Source organism: Watersipora subatra, chromosome 10 (assembly GCF_963576615.1).
Source record: "Watersipora subatra chromosome 10, tzWatSuba1.1, whole genome shotgun sequence".
Lineage (NCBI taxonomy): Eukaryota > Metazoa > Bryozoa > Gymnolaemata > Cheilostomatida > Watersiporidae > Watersipora > Watersipora subatra.
The window spans coordinates 20061485-20080770 of record NC_088717.1 but is presented as its reverse complement, the minus strand read 5'-3'; the positions used below and the strand labels follow the sequence as shown (position 1 = coordinate 20080770).

Sequence of the window (19286 nt, the reverse complement as noted above, 5' to 3'; positions counted from 1 at the left end):
AAAACTTTTAAAGTGACACCATCTAAATAAGTAATAATTGTATTCGCCTTTGTATGTTTTGCTCAAAGTAGTTCCTTGTTTAACTCAGTCTCATACTTTGGACTTGTATAAAACCGTCTACCAGAAATGCTGACACCGCACTAATGTCACTCTGCCCCATGGAGAATGCAAATATAGGCGACATTAGCATCATTTCACTCATAAAGATCAAATAACGTCCAAGGAGTAGTCAAATGGAGGTGGCGCTCAATTGGAGAGTGGTGGTCTATTTTTCAAACCTTCTCTTAGGGTGGCGGTCAATTGGAGGTGGCATTCAAATAAAGGTGGTGTTCAATTAGAGGTTTTGTGGCATTTTATATATATATACATGTATATATCAAAATGTTTCTTTGTTGGTCTGTCGTATGTTCGGTTATAGCAATAAAATACTCACCCCTTCTAGCGCTAGGAACAGAAAAAAGCATTTGGCACTAGAATTTAACGCGAAAACACTGGTTTTGCAAACAAGTGTGCTAACCGCTACATCACGCAGCCGCTTTGCCATACTATGGGATAATTATGGCCATGCTTATTACAACTCCCAATCTTTAATAGCGCACCAGACTGCAAGTGTGCGAGAAGGAAAATACATCCCCAGACTTCCCAAAATGCTATAAATCTATAGCATAAACTTAAGTAATTTTACTGCACATACAGAAATACACAAACACCTCCATTTAAAAGTTAGAATGTTATATATATTGATTGAAAATAAAAATTTTGTACGAAAACCTTTTTTTTTACTCGTGCAATGTCACGCATTCACCTTGCATTTATATATGTATATGTTTATATATATATATATGTATAGTTATATAATTACTTGACAACTAGACTACTGACCTAGACTACTGAACTAGAACTAGACTTACGTGACTCACTACTTGACCCTAGGAGGCCTTTAATAGGCTTTCGCTCTCTGCTGTTGTTAACCAAATATACAACATTGTACATTCACATGTATGTAAGTTCTGTATGACAGCCTTGATAGGAACTCTATACTATATATACAGTAGACGCTCCTATATCGTATATCTCCTATAACGTAAATTTTAGATAACATAATAATTTATATCAAGTTTTTGCTTCATCCTACTTAAAAAAATTCAAATAATGTAAAGTGTCAAGTCAGGTGAGTTTTCAAATTCGATTGAAACGTTAATTTGTCTCGCCGCACTTGGGAGAAAAAAAACGGAAGTGCGTAAAGCGCTATTTGTATTATATATACACCTTCCAGAACATTCTAGCTTGTCGTGATAGATTGTCAGATGTGTCGAATAAACAGAAAATAGGTAGCTGCACAGTTGTTCATAAATATTTAAAAGTTGACTTGCAGCAAAATTCACATTACAGTTATTTGGTATCAACAGGTTCCTTATGTCTTACTTTGCTGTGTTGTAGGTACAAAATATGTGGAAATGTGATTACAAGCTTTTAAAAGCAAAAAAACGAACAGTTAATCGCAGTCACATGAGACTGCCGTAGTTTTGAATCTCTTTCCAAAATGGCTCAAGTGAGACGTAGTTGTACAAGATGTCGTCTGTTTACATTTTCACACAACCCCATTCGTCGAAATATTTTCACAAATGTACTTCACGCATTCAATAAAACCATGTCTATTGTTCTTACGCATCTATTTTATTGTCATTGTAATGCTGTCACTTTCAGCACTGATATTCTATAACCTACCGTGAAAATTCATTTAAATTTTCAACCTTAGCTCGGAGGAGTACATATCATTGTCTGATAAACATGACGAGCCTGTTGGTCACCCGTGATAATCGAAAAATGCTGCAGAAATTATTCGTGTAGTATGGGTCACATGATCAGATTACGATTAGATGATTAGAACAAGCCGAAGCAAAACTGTAAAGTAGCGAGCATCTATATTTGATACGGAGTCTTCGCTAAAACTCGAAGTGTTGGTCATAAACTAGTACTACGATAAGTTTTATATTGAGCCTTTTATTGGCCTTTTAATTCACATGAGAACATCACGTGACAAAACAATAACCAAATGTAATGACTACGAGAGAAATAAACTGATTCCAATCTACTGCGGCTTTTCGTTTTTGAGCTTTTAAGAGTTTGTAATCACATTTCCACATATTTTGCACCTACAACCCAGCAGAATAAGACATAGTGAATATTTTGATACCAAATAACTGTAATGTGAATTGTGTTGCAAGTCAACCTTCAAGTTCTCAGAAACGATTGGTATCAACCTTCAAAAGCGATCGATTGGTGCAGATGTTACAGCGTCGGTCCACCAATCTGAATGTCACAAGTTGGAGTATCGTCGAAAGTTATTTTTCACCCTAACATTGACCCCTGGGTACAAATAGACGATGAACAGGTAGTACCACTTTTTTATAGTAAAAATATTTTGTTATTTTGCTTTATAATTGTTTATTGCTTTATTTGCTTTTGGAATGTGTAAAATATATGTTGACTTTTTACTTTGCAGAACCGACTGCCGTTTAGAAAAAACGGCAGTCAACCCGGCGCATAAGTCGAGGTCTAAAATTTGGTTTTAAAAGTTCTGGTCTCGACTTGTACCATATAGGTCAACCTATCTCTTCTCTGGCTCAAATCACTCGATCACTATTAGTTCAGTTGTCATGGGAGGCAGGCGATGCGTAGCTGAAGAAATGGCACTCAAAGATGTCATCAGCAAAAATGCCCATATTTTTGTGCTGTCAGCAATACGACATATAAACAAATAACGAGAGGGGCAGTGCTAATGAAGACGACATTGCACGAAAAACAGCACTTCACCATCGTATTGGCCCACCTAGCAAATGGAACGAAACTGCCGCCTTTGATAATACGTATTCAACAGAAAAGCAATACCGCAAGACAGATTTCTGTTAAGAATCGTGATTCAGGTACAAAAAATGTTTGAATATATAATAGTTGAATGTGTCAAATGGATTACGGATATGTGGTTGTGAAGGCAGATATAACGAAAAAACGTTACATTCTAAAAAACATTATTACAGTAGAGTATCCTAGCTATGAAAATTTGAATAATGAAAAATGGGACTTTGTGTTTGATCCATTTCATGTTGAGTAGGATTACTAGTATTTTAGTATTTTGTAAATAAATCCTTATACACTGTAGGTCATATCATGTAATTTCAATTTACAATCGTTTTTTGATATTGATTTTTACTAGAATTCGAGTAATGAAAAACGTGACCGTCATATAAGTTATGGATGGATTTTAAGCTTGAACTTTGTGTCAAAATTTCGATTTATACGCCAGAATATACAGTATATTCTGTATGACAACCTTGATATCCTAACATGTATATATGTGTTCTATAGCTTGTATACACTAAATTATAGATATATATATATATATATAAAAAAATTGTTTCCTCACCCCGGATACCCCGTATGGGTGGTAAATTCTGTCCTAACTCGGGTCTTCTACCAGAGACCTGGGAGTTTGAGCACTCGCCTCAAGATCTTAGCTGTTCCCAATAGCGCACTTTTCTGCAACTCACCTGAGTTGATTGCTGTTGGTATTTGGGCAAGCCACATTTTATGCGCCGATGTTATTGCGCCCAGTGCCCCAATGACTACTGGGATTGCAGTCGTTCTTACATTCCAGCATTTTTCAATTTCTTCTCCAAGAGGGAGATATTTCTCTACCTTTTCTTTTTCTTTGCTGGCTATATTGTAGTCATTGGGTACTGCTATATCTATTATTGTAGCCCTCTTGTTCTCCTTGTCTACCACCACTATATCTGGTTGGTTTGCTAGGACATGCTTGTCTGTTTGGATGTAGAAGTCCCAGAAGATCTTAGCCCGGTCATTTTCATTGACCTTACCAGGAGCTTCCCACCAGTGTTGTGGTTTATTAAGGCCATACTCATCACATAGACTTCTATACACAACACCTGCGACATGATTATGCCGCTCAGTGTATGCGTTCCCTGCTAGCTGCTTGCATCCACTGATGATGTGTTGGATGGTCTCAGGTGCATCTTTGCACAGTCTGCATCTAGGATCGTCTCTAGTGTGATAGATTTTCGTTTAGAGTTGCCTTGTTGGGAGCACTTGCTCCTGGGCTGCCATGATTAGCGACTCTGTATTGGCCGTTAGGTTTCCTTTGTTCAGCCACATATATGTCTGGTGAAGATCGCCAACCTTAGATATTTGTTGGCGGTAAGCACCATGAAGAGGTTTCGTGTGCCTATATATGTATATATATATATATATGCATATTTATATACACCATAAAACCTGTATTTGAACGCCACTTCCATTTGAATTCCACTTCTATTCGACTACCACTATTTGTCATTTTTAATCCTAACGAACCCATAATTTAGCAAGTGATCACTAGAAAAGTGTCATCAAAGCTGTATTAGTAATTTAATAATGACTTGATTACATCAATAAATATTAATTCGTTCATTGTTTCTGTTCGAATCGAACAGGTTTCCAAGTCTTGAGGTTTTTTCATTAAGAACTTTGATTGCAATTCTATAGGAATAATTAGTAATTGTATCAGGCTAATAGTAGTTCCTTGTTTAAACGCGGTCTTGATACTTTGACGTACTGTATGTAAAAATTAAAACGTTTTAGCAATTATGATGCTTTAGACAATTTGTGCTAAGCGTCATCCGGCTAAAAGCTCATCATTTTCGCGAAAAGTTTTTCAGATAGCAACACGTATAAGTTTTGCTCTATTAAAAAAGTTTTGGATGCTAATATCAACTAGTTCAGCAGTTCAGAAGAAGAGTTGATGTCAGCAGACACTGTGGAAGGTAAAAGAAGTAAAAGTTTGCTCGCTAAACATAACCTTTGCTCCAAAACTTACAAACAGTTTTTTATATGCACGGCCTTCAAAAAATTAAGACCGCGTTAAACAAGGAACTACAATTAGCCTGAGACAGTTAGTAATTATTTCTATGGCGTCTCTTCCAAAGTTCCATCTATCGTCGTAAATTTAAACCATTTTTTGTATATGTACATGTAATTCGAAGTATCAAGGCCGCATTAAACAAGTAACTACTATTAGCCTGACACAGTAATTATTTCTATATCAATGCTTTGAAAGTTCATCCACCATCGTAAATTTAAGCATTTTTTTATTTATATGCATACGTAGGCTACTTCGAAGTAGAAAGACCGCGTTAAACAGAAAACTACTACTAGCCTGAGACCGTTATTGATTGTTTCTATGGTGTTGCTTTTAAAGTTTGAACGCGAAAAACGAAAAGCTTTGGAATTAAACAATGAGAGAATTAATTGATATTGATATAAAAGATTCATTATTAATACGGTTTTGTGAGCACTTTTCTACTGATCAGTTGATATTATGGGCTTGTAAAGATCAAATAACGTCAAACTGGTGATCAAATGGAAGTGGCATTCAATTGGAGAGTGGCGGTCTATTTTTCAACCCTTCTCTCAGGGTGGCAGTCAAGTTTGGGTTTTTATATAAATAGTAAACATATATATATATATATATATGCATATATATATATATATATGCATATATATATATATATATGCATATATATATATATATGCATATATATATATATATATGCATATATATATATATATATGCATATATATATATATATATGCATATATATATATATATATGCATATATATATGTTTACTATTCATATAAAAACCCAAACTTGTTGTTATGTTTTTAACAGCATTGCAGATTGCGATTTATTCAGACAATAGCTCGAATATCTTATTTGGTACCATGACTTAGTGTAGGCCTACACTTCATATTGGTTCTATAAATTTTACACGAAGAGAACAAAGTTGATATCGTTTGTATATGCAACTTAACTGAAATAAAGATTTTTCTTCATAAATGTCACTCACATAATATAGAGATCCACTCCCAATATTTCAAAAATACTTTTCCATCGTTTTCTGCTCATGAATTGTGTGCTTGGAGAAAAATAGAAACCCTTTAATAAAAAAAATTCATCAATCAGGAACTTTAAAACACTTATCCTAGGAGAGGATTACCACTCTGATTGCTGAATTCTTTTCTGCATTAGAAATCGATACAATTCATCTTTACAGCACACGGACCATAGGCTTTGCTATTGTCAATTTGGGCGCATAACATATTTCAGTAATCGTAGAAATTTTTAAATGGGTCTAACAAAAAAGCTTCTAAAAAACACAATTATAACAAGACATCTCTAGAATATATCATAAACTTGTAAGAAACGAGTAAGCTGTAAGCTGTACAGCTTTAAGATGATTTCATTTAGTTACAGGCTCAATTATCTTTATGTATGTATGGATCATTGCTGGGAAGCTAATAAATAGTTAAGACTCAATGAGTATACCCCAAGTAATGATTTGCTATTCCGTTGTCACTTACATATTTCAGCACTAAGCAATTGCTAGCAATTGTTAGTATGTCCAATAAGCTTGACATGCGTTATTTATCTTGGATTTTTATTAGTTGCAAGTCAGGGCAAGGATGGACAACTTGATTTCTCTGTTGACTCATTGCAGCCATTTATACATTGTAGATTGTAGAGTCGTTCTACTACTAAGCATGATTCCATTAGTGCGAAGCGAGGTCAGCGTTCCTTCGTCAGTTTTGACCAGCTTGAGACACTCACTGACAGCTAACGCAGTGGTCAGCTCGTCGACTGAACCAACCACTACAGCAACTAGTAATCTCAACACTAGTCAAGAGAATTCTTGTTACAACACAAGTATATGCGAGCAAGTGTTTGCTAGCGCCATTTACAGGATTAATGTTACGGACTCGTACGCTTACAGGCAAATGCAGTGTAACTACTCTCTATTTGAAAATCTACTCATCAAGTATGACTGTAATTTTCGCCCTGAAAGTTCCAAGCCATTACTATGGAGTGATTATAGCTACGGTGTCACTTGCCAAACATGCAAAGTAAGTAATCAATGCTGAACAATTGATGAGTAATCACTCGTATGGATCTATGTCTCATTTTTCAGAGGTCACTATAAGCACTAAGTTGGTGAAGGCGTGATTGGTTAAATTATTAAATTAATGAAAGTTAAAATAGAAAAACTTGTGTTTTGCTTTAAAATTTAGGTCATGTTACTGTATATACTCGTGTGTAAGTTGGGTTTCTGTGAAACGGGTAATGCTTGTTAGCGTTTGAACATGCAGTCATTGCACAAACACTACCATAAGCGAGTCATGAAAACCTCGTCGGAGAACTCTATTTATCATATCAAGTAAAAAATCTTAAGTTTTGAATATTATGTTTTTCTTCTGTATAGCAAAAATTAGTTCAGCTTCGATATAAACATTCCAAAATATTCTGGAATAACGAGATCGACTTATGCGTGAGTAATACTTAAAATACTGCAATCTTTCTGTCTTAAAATACTTATTAATGTATACACGAGATCGACGTATACATGAGTGTATACGGTATTTCTTTTTCTTAGGCTAGCATAGGTCTTACTGATTATTTATGTTCATATAAGATTGGATAGCGGTCAAAGTCTACATAATTATCAAAAAGGTCTTTTGATAGACAGCAAAATTCTCATGGACAAACAATTATGTGTAAAGGTAGGGCCACACGTATCATGTAATTTCAACTAATCTGGGAAATTCCATTCGTACAAAATTTCTGACCTGCCACACGGAGTTTCCCCACCACGGATTCGTACGAAACTAACTTTCAACTAGCCAATAAGAACGCGGTGATAAATTGAAGCCGATTCCGTTTCAATCATTTGCGCCAAAGAAAACGATATGCGCCAAAGAAAATGACCTTCAACATTCAACTAACCTTTTCAACCGACCAATCAAACAACGATTCGTAGGAATTTCTGACGTTTCGTTCAATTCAGGATTCGTTCATCGTGCGCAACCAACGATGGACGAATTCGTCCAAATGTCAATTCGCACGAATCGTTTCGTCCAAATTTCGCCGATTTCGTGAGAATTTTGTCTCGTGTGGCCCTACCTTAATAGTTAGCAGTCTGTTACATAACTGGAAAGACGATAATTCGCGATTGTGATTTACTGAGTTGCTGCTCACACGCAAGTGCAAGGAATGACTATAAATTGTTTTATAAGAAAGGTATATCTTATTCAATTAAAGATATCTGCTGTCTCATTAATTTAACCAAGTGTTAGACTTTATTGTTGTCATTGCTCCTTCAACAAGGTGGTGTCAATTTAGCATAATTTAAATACATGTACATGTTCTTTTATTAAACTAGTGATAGCATTGAACTTCTTTATGCTGGTAGATTATACATGGTCAAACTGACTTGTAGGGAATTATTCACAACGGTTTAGGCTCATTTTTGTCAGTTATTCTTGATAGCTATTAGTTTCTTTGGAATGAGCTGACTAGCTGTACTGTCCACAAAATGTGCTGTGTTCTATAGATTAGAGCCTTGTTCCTTGTCATCCGCTTTTTATGAAATGCTATTCGAATAACACAATTTTTCTGCTAGTTTTTGTGCAAAAGATATGATATGAAATGTGCAAAAAAGTTGTGGTATGCAAAAGAAAATATTTCTGAATTAACGAAGGAAATGAAATTTATTTTTCAAGAATAAACTGTTATTACTTGCGCATTAAGAAGTGAACTGTCGCGATTTATTTGCTCATCAATATGTTAGTGTTTTATCAACGCCTTCCAAAGTACACAGGCTTGATACTTTCTTTTATACTCATTACTTGATAAAATTATCTCCTATAACAGTGCAGTTGCATATCATCTGTCTCACAGTGGTCCTTATAGATAATGAGAAGTTGTTAGGAAGTGTTTAAAGATGTGGAGACAAATTTAATAATTGGCAGTACATTCTAACAGTACAATAATTGTACAGTGGAACATCTACTTATTAAATCATTTTGCCCTGAAAATAGTTTTGTAGAGTGAAAGTTTTGCGAGTAGAAACATTCTTTATCCTTCAAATGCCCCAATTGGTTTGAAGCCTCTTAAAAATCAGACATATCTTGTATTAATCACACAAAAAACATCAAAACCTGTAACAAATAAAAATTATATTCAACATAAATAATCGAGTAGCACTTTTTGTAAAGATTAAAGTTCTTTGTTTCTTGTTTTGTTGTTTCCTTTTCACTTTAATTTGTCTCTTGCTTTAACTGCTAACATTCTCACTTTTCACCTTCGATTCAGGTTCACCCTCAGCAGTGGTTTATGCCTGACATTTTGTAAAGAACCAATTCAAGGTGGCAGCGTTTAATAGCATTTCGAAAATGTTCAAGGCAAACATCAGCATAGTAAGCGATAGCCTGACTAGTAGACAATTTGTTGAGGTGATTATTTGCAACAAATTCCAAAACTTCATAGAAATTTACTGAAATTTATTTGATTCGGGCTGTCGAAATGATGCTGCTTCCCCTTTGGTTCTACTCAACTCACAGCGGGCTGCTGTGTGTTACATCACTTCCAACTCTGTCAAAAGTGTTTCATTGTGTTCCTAAATTAATATTTATGTGCAAGGAACTCTGCTTAGCAGCATGTATTTTTAAATTTTTATCTTTCATATCAGAAAAGTTTTTTCCAACAAGAAAAAGTATTTTGTAACCAGAAAATTTCATATAAAAATTTTCTGATGAGGAAATATGAAATTTCCTTGCCATAAGAAGAGGTAGCGCTGTTTATCTATATTTTTATGAATGCGTCATCATTTGTTGATCATGAACTAGCCGTTCTTCTTGAACTCTTTTGTTAACTTGTTCTGAAAAAACACTTACAAAGCTAAAAACACCGTTCATTTATTTTTAAAAAGTACACAATTTTCTCAATTTATCGATGTTGCTCAGTCAGTTTTTGCGTTGTCTATTTTGTCAAGTTGTGAAGTGGTTTCAATCAGATATCTTGGCAATTCTTTTGGAGCATATTTCTTAGTTTCCTTCTTGCTGCTAAAAACAATACTTTTTACAGAACATATTATAGGTTAACGTCACTGTATTTCTCTGTATCTACAACTTTTAAAAATGTTTCTGCAAAGGTCATGTATTCTGTCCATAACTGTATGTATGGTGTTAAACATGAATATTGCTGGTAATTGCATATAGCATAAAATATATACATTACGGCCTATTTAATACTAGGTAACAAATATTTGTAAACACCGATTTGCTTGTAAAAATATACAGAGTAAAGGTACGACCACACGAAACGATTTTATTGTTGGTTCTGACCGAAATCACGAAATGAACAAAAAACACAAAATTATTTGGCCAAAATTCACAGATTGGTCAGAGCAGTGCACGCACAATAAAATCGTCGATGAAACGCTTTTAATCGGTTAAACAAATTATTAGCGAGCACGTTTCTAGCAGCTTTCGCAATTTAAATAGTCCAAGACACAACGCAACGCGCAAGAAAAATACTATTGCAATTTGTCATAGTAAACACGATGCAACTGATTCAGTTGGCATCTTTTTTACAACGGAACTTTTGCTGCTAAAAAAATTAATATAATTTTTAAAAAAGCGATTTGTAGCCATGCGGTCTGAACGATAAATAACCAACAACAGCGCAATCAAGTCGGTTGCATTGTATTTACTATGTCAATTGCGTTAGTATTTTTCTTGTGTGTTGTGTTATGTGTTTGGGCTATATAAATTGTGAAAGCTGCTAGAATCGTGCTCACTAATAATTTGTTTAGACAAGTAAAAGCGTTTCGTCGACAATTTCAGTGTGCATGCACAGCTCTGACAATTCTGTGACTTTCAGCCAAATAATTCTGTGTTTTTCATTCTTTTCATGAGTTCGGTCAAAACTAGTGTTGGGCTGGTATTGGGTTATCCGCTCTTACCGATACCGAGGGATTCTCGGTATCCGAAGAAACCAATCATTTTCGGTGACAGCTAGGTATCCGTGGCCGGTTTGATATGATCGGTATTTATCCGTAAAAGCCTACCGATAAATGGTTATACGGATATCCGGAGAGATTTGTAAAACGCTTCGTGACGAACATGCTAATCTCGGCACGCCCTGGCGAACAAATTCAACGAAAATTTCCACGTTTACTGTATCTACTATTATATTACGTTACATTGATAATGCCACCAGCCTCGAAGGTTTGGGAGTTCTCCACAGACGGGAGGATGTATAAAGACTCTAACGTGACTGGACTCTAATTGGACTGCGTATAATTATGTGATTACATTACCTGATTACAATATGTGATAGTAAGATTTCTGTAAACTGTTTCAGTATATTTAACAAAGAGAGCCCCTTGTCATTATCTATCTGTTCTTTATTATACATAACGTTTGTATCAATAACTATATTTTTTAATAGAAGAAACAATAAAAATATCTATCATGAAAATTATATTTCCATCTTTCTTTTCTTTTTTGGCTTTCTAAAACAAGGAGTCTCTTTGCCGTAACAATATACGTACTGCTGACTAAAGAATGTTTTTTTGCACAGGCTACTTTTTGCACAACGATAAAAGTTGTTCGAGACAGTTATTATTTAAAGTTTAAACCATTAAACTTTAAACCATTAAACTTTAAACCATTTAAAGACACACACTGATAACCACATACCGAACAATAGTACCGACAATACCGAACTTTCTTAGTTGGCAAAGGATACCGAAAATGGTAAATACCGAGGATACCGATACCGGGAAAACCGATAAAATTGTGCAAGGGTATCCGATCCGGCACTAAATTAGATACCGGCCCAACACTAGTCAGAACCAACAAAAAAATAATTACGTGTAGCCGTACTTTTATGATTAACACAAAAGGATTTTGCGGTTATTTCACTTTAAAAACACACAAGTTGAAGTGTAGATAAAGCGATTCATAGGTGTAGAGGTAAAGGGGGTAGGCCTACAGGAATGGGGGAACTTACTCCAACTAGACGAGGTTTAAACTGCCATCGTTTGCTTCCGCAACTAAATTTGGTTGATTTATTCTAAAAAAATATTTTAAAGTGCTTCAATATGATTTTTTTGTTTTTATTACCTGTCGTATAAGTTACTAACTACTAGTGACACTTCAATAAACTATAACATTTAATCTTCTCTTGTGGCAAGAGGCTAAATTCATTATTAATCGGTTGCATCATTAATAAGCTGCGACTTTTACTTTCAAATGATTGTTTTTAGGAATATTATAGACAGTGGCTGTGTGCTGCAGTCATTCATTATACAGCAACTGATGGTGTAACGTACCCTCCATGTGAGTCTGTCCTGTGCCACAGAGTAAAGAGGGCGTGCCCGTACATTCATCCAGTTGAAGAGACTTACTCTAGCGAGCCAAGCTTTATATGCAACGGTATTCAAGTTATTATTTGTTATCCGGTCATATTTAGGAACAATAGTGGGCTAACATATCCCAATAGCTGGGAACACCCCTAACCAGGCCAGTTGTACTGAGTTGGAGCTAGTACAAAGTTAATCACCGTCTATGGCACATGTTTGATCGGCAAAAAGTCGATACATTAAAAGATTAGCAAAAAATACCGCCATGGCTCGACATTGCACCGGCACAGATAGACAGAAATGACATTGATGTAATTTGGAAGATTTTTTTTGTCCAGAAAGTATTGCTCTGGGAAGAGAGTCAGTTGAAATAGTGGTCATAACGCTGCAAAGCAATAAATATAGTCGAATATACAGGCTCTTGAGGCTGAGATATGTATTGTCGCTATCGACCTTGACACAGTGTTTGCGTGACCACTACAGTTATTACTTTTATACTGACCAACCGAATGAGACATCATTGGTTGGTCAGTACATACCTCCTATAATGTAAATTCCAGATAACGTAAATAATTTAGGTAAAGTTTTTGCTTCGTACTACGTAAAAAATCCATAATATGTAATGTGTCAAATCGCTGCAAGTTCTTAAATTTGATTTGAATAATGAGAATTTCATTTAGTTAATCTTAAAAATATCACTTCCCTTCTCGTCGCGCTTTGGAGAGAAAATGACGTATAGGGTTATCTCTGCTATATGTACTAGTAGCCTGGCCATGTTCGCCATTAGAGACCATCAGGTGTTCCAATAAAGCACGGAGAATAAGTGGCTGCACAATTATTCAGGAACACTTGCAGTTGATCGATTGGTGCTGAATGTCAGGAGTTGTATCCTTCTACCTTTTACCCTAACCTTGAACCCTGCAACAGATAGACGAATTTTCATATATATGCCACGATTGTATAGTAGTCTTTGTTTTACTATATTTTAGGGGAAAAGTAACATTTTTAGTTGCAATAAATCTGCTATAATTTACTGCCAACTTGTCGTAAATAAATGCATTCGATAGATGCATCAGCATTTTCTGTATATGGAGAGTTTTAAATATATTTTAATGTTATGCCACTACAGTGCACCCTCGAGATACGATTACCCTGATATACGATTTTTTCACCTTACGAAGTCAAACATTGTGATATCTTCACCTCGCTATACGAATTTAAATTTCACCATACGAATTTGAGAAAAGTTTCGCCCGAGTTAAAATTTGGCCGTCGGTGTGCTCATAACACACGTCGAAATGAAAAAGACACCAAAATATAGTTGGCCGAAAACATTCTTAGGACGTTTAGAAGAGACACGATGATCAACTTCTCTCATGTCTGCGTGGAAAATTTCGTGTAAAATACACAAGCGAGAGCAAATTTTCATTTGTAGCGTTATTATAGCTTTTACTATAAACTTTTAAGTCAGCATACGTATATAACTACAACTATCTACATTTAATTTGTTATCTATGTAATCTGAGACCGATACAAATGTTACAAAACGAAGGAAAGATGATTTCTATGTCAACAAAGTTGGATGTCGTAAATAAGAAGGGACCCGTATTATTAACATTGTCAAGGAATATGATCGCAACCAATCAGCATTTGCAATTATTATTAAAACAAGAACTCCATTAAAGCAAGCACAAGAAAGAGCTTCCGACTGAAGGTTTGAATGAGCTAGGTCATGCACGCGATCAGCATTCAAAAGGAGCAACCATTTAGTAAAGGCGAGGATGTAGAAGATACAGAAAATCCCACATTCGCAGAATTATTTCAAGTGTTTAATTTACTGATGTGGACTGGTACATTAAAACAATGCATGTATAATATATATTATTTATTTCTTGTGTGGCATGTTTTTCATATTTTATTCATTTTATTTCCTTTTGATTTTATGTTATATTTTCTTGTTTAACCATGTCTTTGCATGTGGGGTTGTTTTCTTCTACGTGAATACAATTCATCGTATGTATGTATGTAACTCATATAACTAGCTACTCAAGATAGTTGACGTCCCCACATTACTTTCTGAAACTTGCTAAAGCCCTGTCCCTCCCATAGGGCATAAATACATACAAACTTTTTATGTATGGTTACATTGATTCTTGTGCACATTTCATACAAGACAAACTACTGCACCACATTCTCTGGATCCTTTTACAAGCGCTGGCTAGCAATTTCCTGCATCGCACCATCAACTTTTTCGTAGAAAAAGTAGAAAAATTGGACAGGAATGGACAACTTCTTTTCGCCTGCTAAAAAATTCCAATTCATTACGTTTTAAATTTATTTTCAAGTGTACAGCATCATAATTAGCATTGATACGTTTTTACCTCCTCTCTGCTTTACCCGCTACATGTACCAGCTAAAGCCACGTTACTCCAAAGATATGTACGTCCAGTATAGAAAACATAATTTTATTTTTCTTTTTGGTAGCCATTAAATGGTCAAGTGTGCGAGAGGCCGCTTTCTATAATTGCATCGCTTGGCCTTATTGATTTAGGTTGAAAAAGGTTTCAACTAGAAGGATAAAATTTCATGATAAAAAGTTGAAATTCAGTAAAATAGTTCAAAATACATACTAAAACTTAGTTTTAAGTGTAGGCTTAGCAAGCTAAACTTACTTGAAGTGAATTCAAAGATTATGTTATGCATACCTTTTGAAGGCAAGATCTCCTTACCGTACGTACTACATTTGGTACACATGTTATAATTTTGCGTTTTATTACAGATCATAACCATTAAAGTACTAAATACAATACAGTTACTGTAGGTAACTATAATTACTAAAGTTATACTATTTTGTTGCTAATTGGCAATCTGTACACATTTTGATAAAAAAAATTGACGATTTTCACCAGGGGGTGTTTGCATTGTGTAATTACAATGGTCTCTATACCCCGATATACGATTTTTCACCATACGATGCCAACCCTGGAACGAATTAACATCGCATCTCGAGGGTGCACTGTATAACCAAATGCTTGCCATGTAATGAAGGCGTGTGGTGTGTGCTACAGTGTTTATCAAGTTCATTTGTCAGACTTTGATAGAGAATTTACTGTGTTATTCACGTATCGCTGAGAGCAGCCGGTAGGAGATAACTCCAATTTTATGGGCCTTAATAAGGCTAAATGAATGCTTATCGCATACCCTACTTCACAGTAGATATGATTTCTACATTTTGTCACTGATATCTTTCGATGCTCAGGGAATCAGAACGAACTGATAAGCTGCTTGCAAACAATTTTGTGCAATGTTTTTGTAACTATGTAGATATTTAATATAGGATGTGTTTTCTTACTCTGTGTTGTTACACCTTAGCATCTATGGGCTATACTCTGACTGGCCAGATCTCAAGGCTAAATATCTCTCTATGCTTCCAACTCATGCTGTTAATTGACTTTGAGGAAATATTCAAATATCTGGTTTTCATTTATTCTGGTAACTGATATGAACTTTATAATTTAATTTTTATTACATTCTTTCACTAATCATCTTTTACTATGAATGTTAGGTGTCAGGTACAACCACCAATATTGCATGTTTAAAAATGGCAGGCTATCACAAAGCAATCTTTTACTATGAATGTTAGGTGTCAGGTACAACCATCAATATTGCATGTTTAAAAATGGCAGGCTATCACAAAGCACTTCATTTTCATCTAGTTTGAATATGCATTATGGAAAATAGATGCAAATTTTTATTACTTGAGTTAAAAGTTAGTTTTAATCACTAGTTATTCTATAGCCATGGTATAATTTTATATTGTTATTGGAGAGCTTTCGTTAATTCATTAATTACAAATTAATGAATTTATTCGTATTCGCTCATCAATTCCCACGTTGGTTGACGTTTATTAAGAGTTATTCACTAAGCCACTGCCCATATCATACATTGGATCTATATTCTAACAGATCTATCTTTTTAAACGTAACGTTGTGATGTTTTTCCAGCTAGTTCATGGCACTTCCAACAATTGATTTATCTCATTGAATCCATGACATCTCATTCTGCGCAGTAATGAATGTCAAAGTAATATTTATAGCGGTCACGCGAACTGCGTGTCAAGGTCGGTAACATGGATCGCAGACTACACATATTCATTATTTTTCTCCTTTAGTTTTTTTAGTTTTAACAATTATCAGAACACATTCAAGCAGTAGAAGTGTCGGTCGTATTTATCGCTTTGCTACTTTGTGTCACAAATGAATTGATCTTTGAGTGCTGACTTTCAAGCTAACTTGTCATAGACAGTGTCTCACTGTTATATTTATGAGCCGCTGGTGATCATCATCTACCTTTCCAGCAATATCTCTAGAGCTGTAATTAACCAACATTCAATACAGCCCATACGCCCTTGTGCTATCGCAAGAAAAACTTTTGAGTTCCGTTTTTGTGTCCTGCAATCTCTATCAATAGATGCCATTTAGTCATTGTGTGTGCATGTTAGTATGCGAAAAAGCATGCGTTGAAACATTTCTACCCGATTCATCCTTACTACACGCGCATCTGCTCTCTGCTTTTCACAAGGTCAGCAAAATATTTGGTTTCAAAACTTCGTCTAGCTCCTGAGAATCGGCTTCTGGAATACCCATTTAATTAAAAAATCAAGAATCGTGTTCTCATGCTTTAAGGACAATTGCCCTCAATAAACACAGTCATTGATTGTGAAGGTGTAGGAATCTGCTCTATTAGTCTACCCGCATGTGCGATTTTTTGTGACAATGCATGCTGTTAGTTTTAATGTTGTTAATTTTTGGAGCATTTTAGCAGCTGTTTCTGATCTTGTAGATGTAGCTGACTCGGGTCCCTGTTACTACTTCAGCACTGAAAATAGTCGAGACAATCAATTGCTCGCTGGATACCAGACAAGGTGTAATCACACCGGCAGCAACGATACTGTTTGCATATTAGAGAGTAGTGCAAGCTCACTCCACCAGCATTTCTCAATCACAACCTTGGCATTCACAGTCTTGCTCATGTCACTGCATACACTAGTTTCTTGACCTACAACCTGGTCGCAAGTGGACATGACTCCTCCTTCAGGTAACACGCCATAACGTTGTGACTTTTGATACACCCGCTGCCTTGCTCAGTCACTTATCCTCATTTACTCTGTCTCTTTCAACTGCGTGGCACTGCCGGTATTCTGCTGGTATGTAAACCATTCAGGCAGTTGAACTGTTGGCTCATGCCAACCACTAGCCTTATTCAATTTTCAATCTTAGATATATTTTTTAATTGTTCAAGCTGATTTAATTTTATCATACTTATAGGGAAAAATATTAATTATATTTGTTACTGAATTAGTTTATAATATTGTAAATATATCCATGTGCTCCATAAATAGAGTTGATTTCTCAGCTCGAATTTGTGCTCTCTAGGAATTGTGTGCCCTTTTATTTATCAACTTTGAAGAAATATAAACATTGCAGCCATATGAGTTGCTAAATATTGTACATAATATATTTCTTAACATATATATTGTATGCATGAGTATTCACAATGTACAATAAAGTTGCCCCAATTTTTGTTAAAAGCATATCGTGTAAGACCACCCACAACCCTTGATTAAAGCTTTCGGCATGAGTGTGCCTCCACTGGTTACACACAGACTAGACTAGGTGAAAGGGCAGACAAGTCCCAAATAATGTATTGCCTGTCAGCAGGCATAATTATGGCAAAGATACAAAAATAATGGTCCAAACCTGACCTATAAGCAGTCTACAGACCATAACGAGGGTGTAATTTCTAGGGCATAAAGAATAAATATTCATCTCATGTTTCCGTCGATTGCAGATATAATGTAAAGCTACAGCGGTGCATTTCTTGTAAGTTTTGGGTGATTGTCAGATGTGCTGCCTCCAAAGCTAAAACAGCAGGGATAGCTGAATTTTAGGAAAAATGTAAAAAGAAAACCTCACGAGAATAGTGTGGTAATGCACAATACAAATCCATGAGAAGCTGAACAAAAATTCATTTGCCCAATCAAGAGAAAATGGTAATGAATTGAAATCAGATCGATTTAGTTCATAGCATTTCCATCGGCCAAACTAGTAGCTAGCAATATTTACTAGCTGTCGAGTTTTTTCTTTTTATGCACATATATTCCCATGAGGCCTCCTCTTCTCATATCTGTGTGTCAGTTGGGTTGTTGTTGCTGTTGCTCATATCATGTGCATTAATCGACTTCGCATTTCCATTTATATTCTCCGAGCTGTAGTTGTATGGTTCATTTATGTAGGCCATCCTCTCCTTCAAATGTCGAGCGTTGCTGCTTGCCGCCACCAGGAATCCAAGCTACAATGAGTCATGGTTTTCCTGAGCTTATGATCTCTAGCATTTGAAAATTTAGGTTGGCACAAGTTCAACTAAATCTATGCAATTGTGTATATATTTTTGCTAATATGCACCAAGTTGAAACAATGTTGAGAGTTGGGCGCAATCATGGCTCACAGGATCTCGAAAGGTTCCACGTTTTATAATAATAATCGTTGTTGGCCATAAGAGAAATTTTCAACTAGCTCATGACACGCTTGACATGCCCGAGTACAACTATTCCAGCACTAACGCCTTTCAAGTCATATTAAGCATTTCTAAGTCCTGTTAGGCAAAGTTTAAGTGAAGCAATCTGCTACTATTAGGCTGGGAAGCTGAGTCACTTAGTAATATCACCAAACTTCAGATTATTTGAAACATCAGTTTTTCTGCTAAAATATGCATGCATCCTTGGTCACAGCTTGAAGCACAATTACGTCTCGACCAGTCATTTGATGACATAAAAAGAGTTCCGTGTTATTGTTAACAAAATACTCGTTTGAATTCTTAAATGTTTCAATCAAGATCTAGATTTTCAAAGAAAAGATATTGCACTAGTAGTAAGCACGGAACATTTCAGGGGTACATTCATGTAAACGCCGATTATATCCAGTGAAACTAGCGCTAGATTTGACCTGGAACTACAAGCTCCGCCCAC

At 35.5% G+C, this 19286-nt stretch overlaps 2 protein-coding genes across 5 annotated transcripts in view; one reads left to right on the top strand and one right to left on the bottom strand.

The window, feature by feature from the left end:
- Positions 1-17613, top strand: part of LOC137405551 (uncharacterized) — a 42432-nt gene extending 24819 nt beyond the window's left edge. For both annotated transcript variants that reach the window (XM_068091832.1, XM_068091831.1), the window contains exons 3-5: positions 6574-6959; positions 12164-12332; positions 17102-17613. In XM_068091832.1, the coding sequence (XP_067947933.1) occupies positions 6574-6959; positions 12164-12332; positions 17102-17316 (770 nt within the window). In that variant the 3' untranslated portion in view covers positions 17317-17613. The remainder of the gene's footprint in view (positions 1-6573; positions 6960-12163; positions 12333-17101) is intronic.
- Positions 17614-17947: 334 nt separating this feature from the next.
- LOC137405550 (uncharacterized) overlaps positions 17948-19286 on the bottom strand; it is a 41384-nt gene continuing 40045 nt past the window's right edge. For all 3 annotated transcript variants that reach the window (XM_068091828.1, XM_068091829.1, XM_068091830.1), the window contains one exon: positions 17948-18610. In XM_068091828.1, coding sequence (XP_067947929.1) covers positions 18440-18610 — 171 coding nt within the window. In that variant the 3' untranslated portion in view covers positions 17948-18439. The remainder of the gene's footprint in view (positions 18611-19286) is intronic.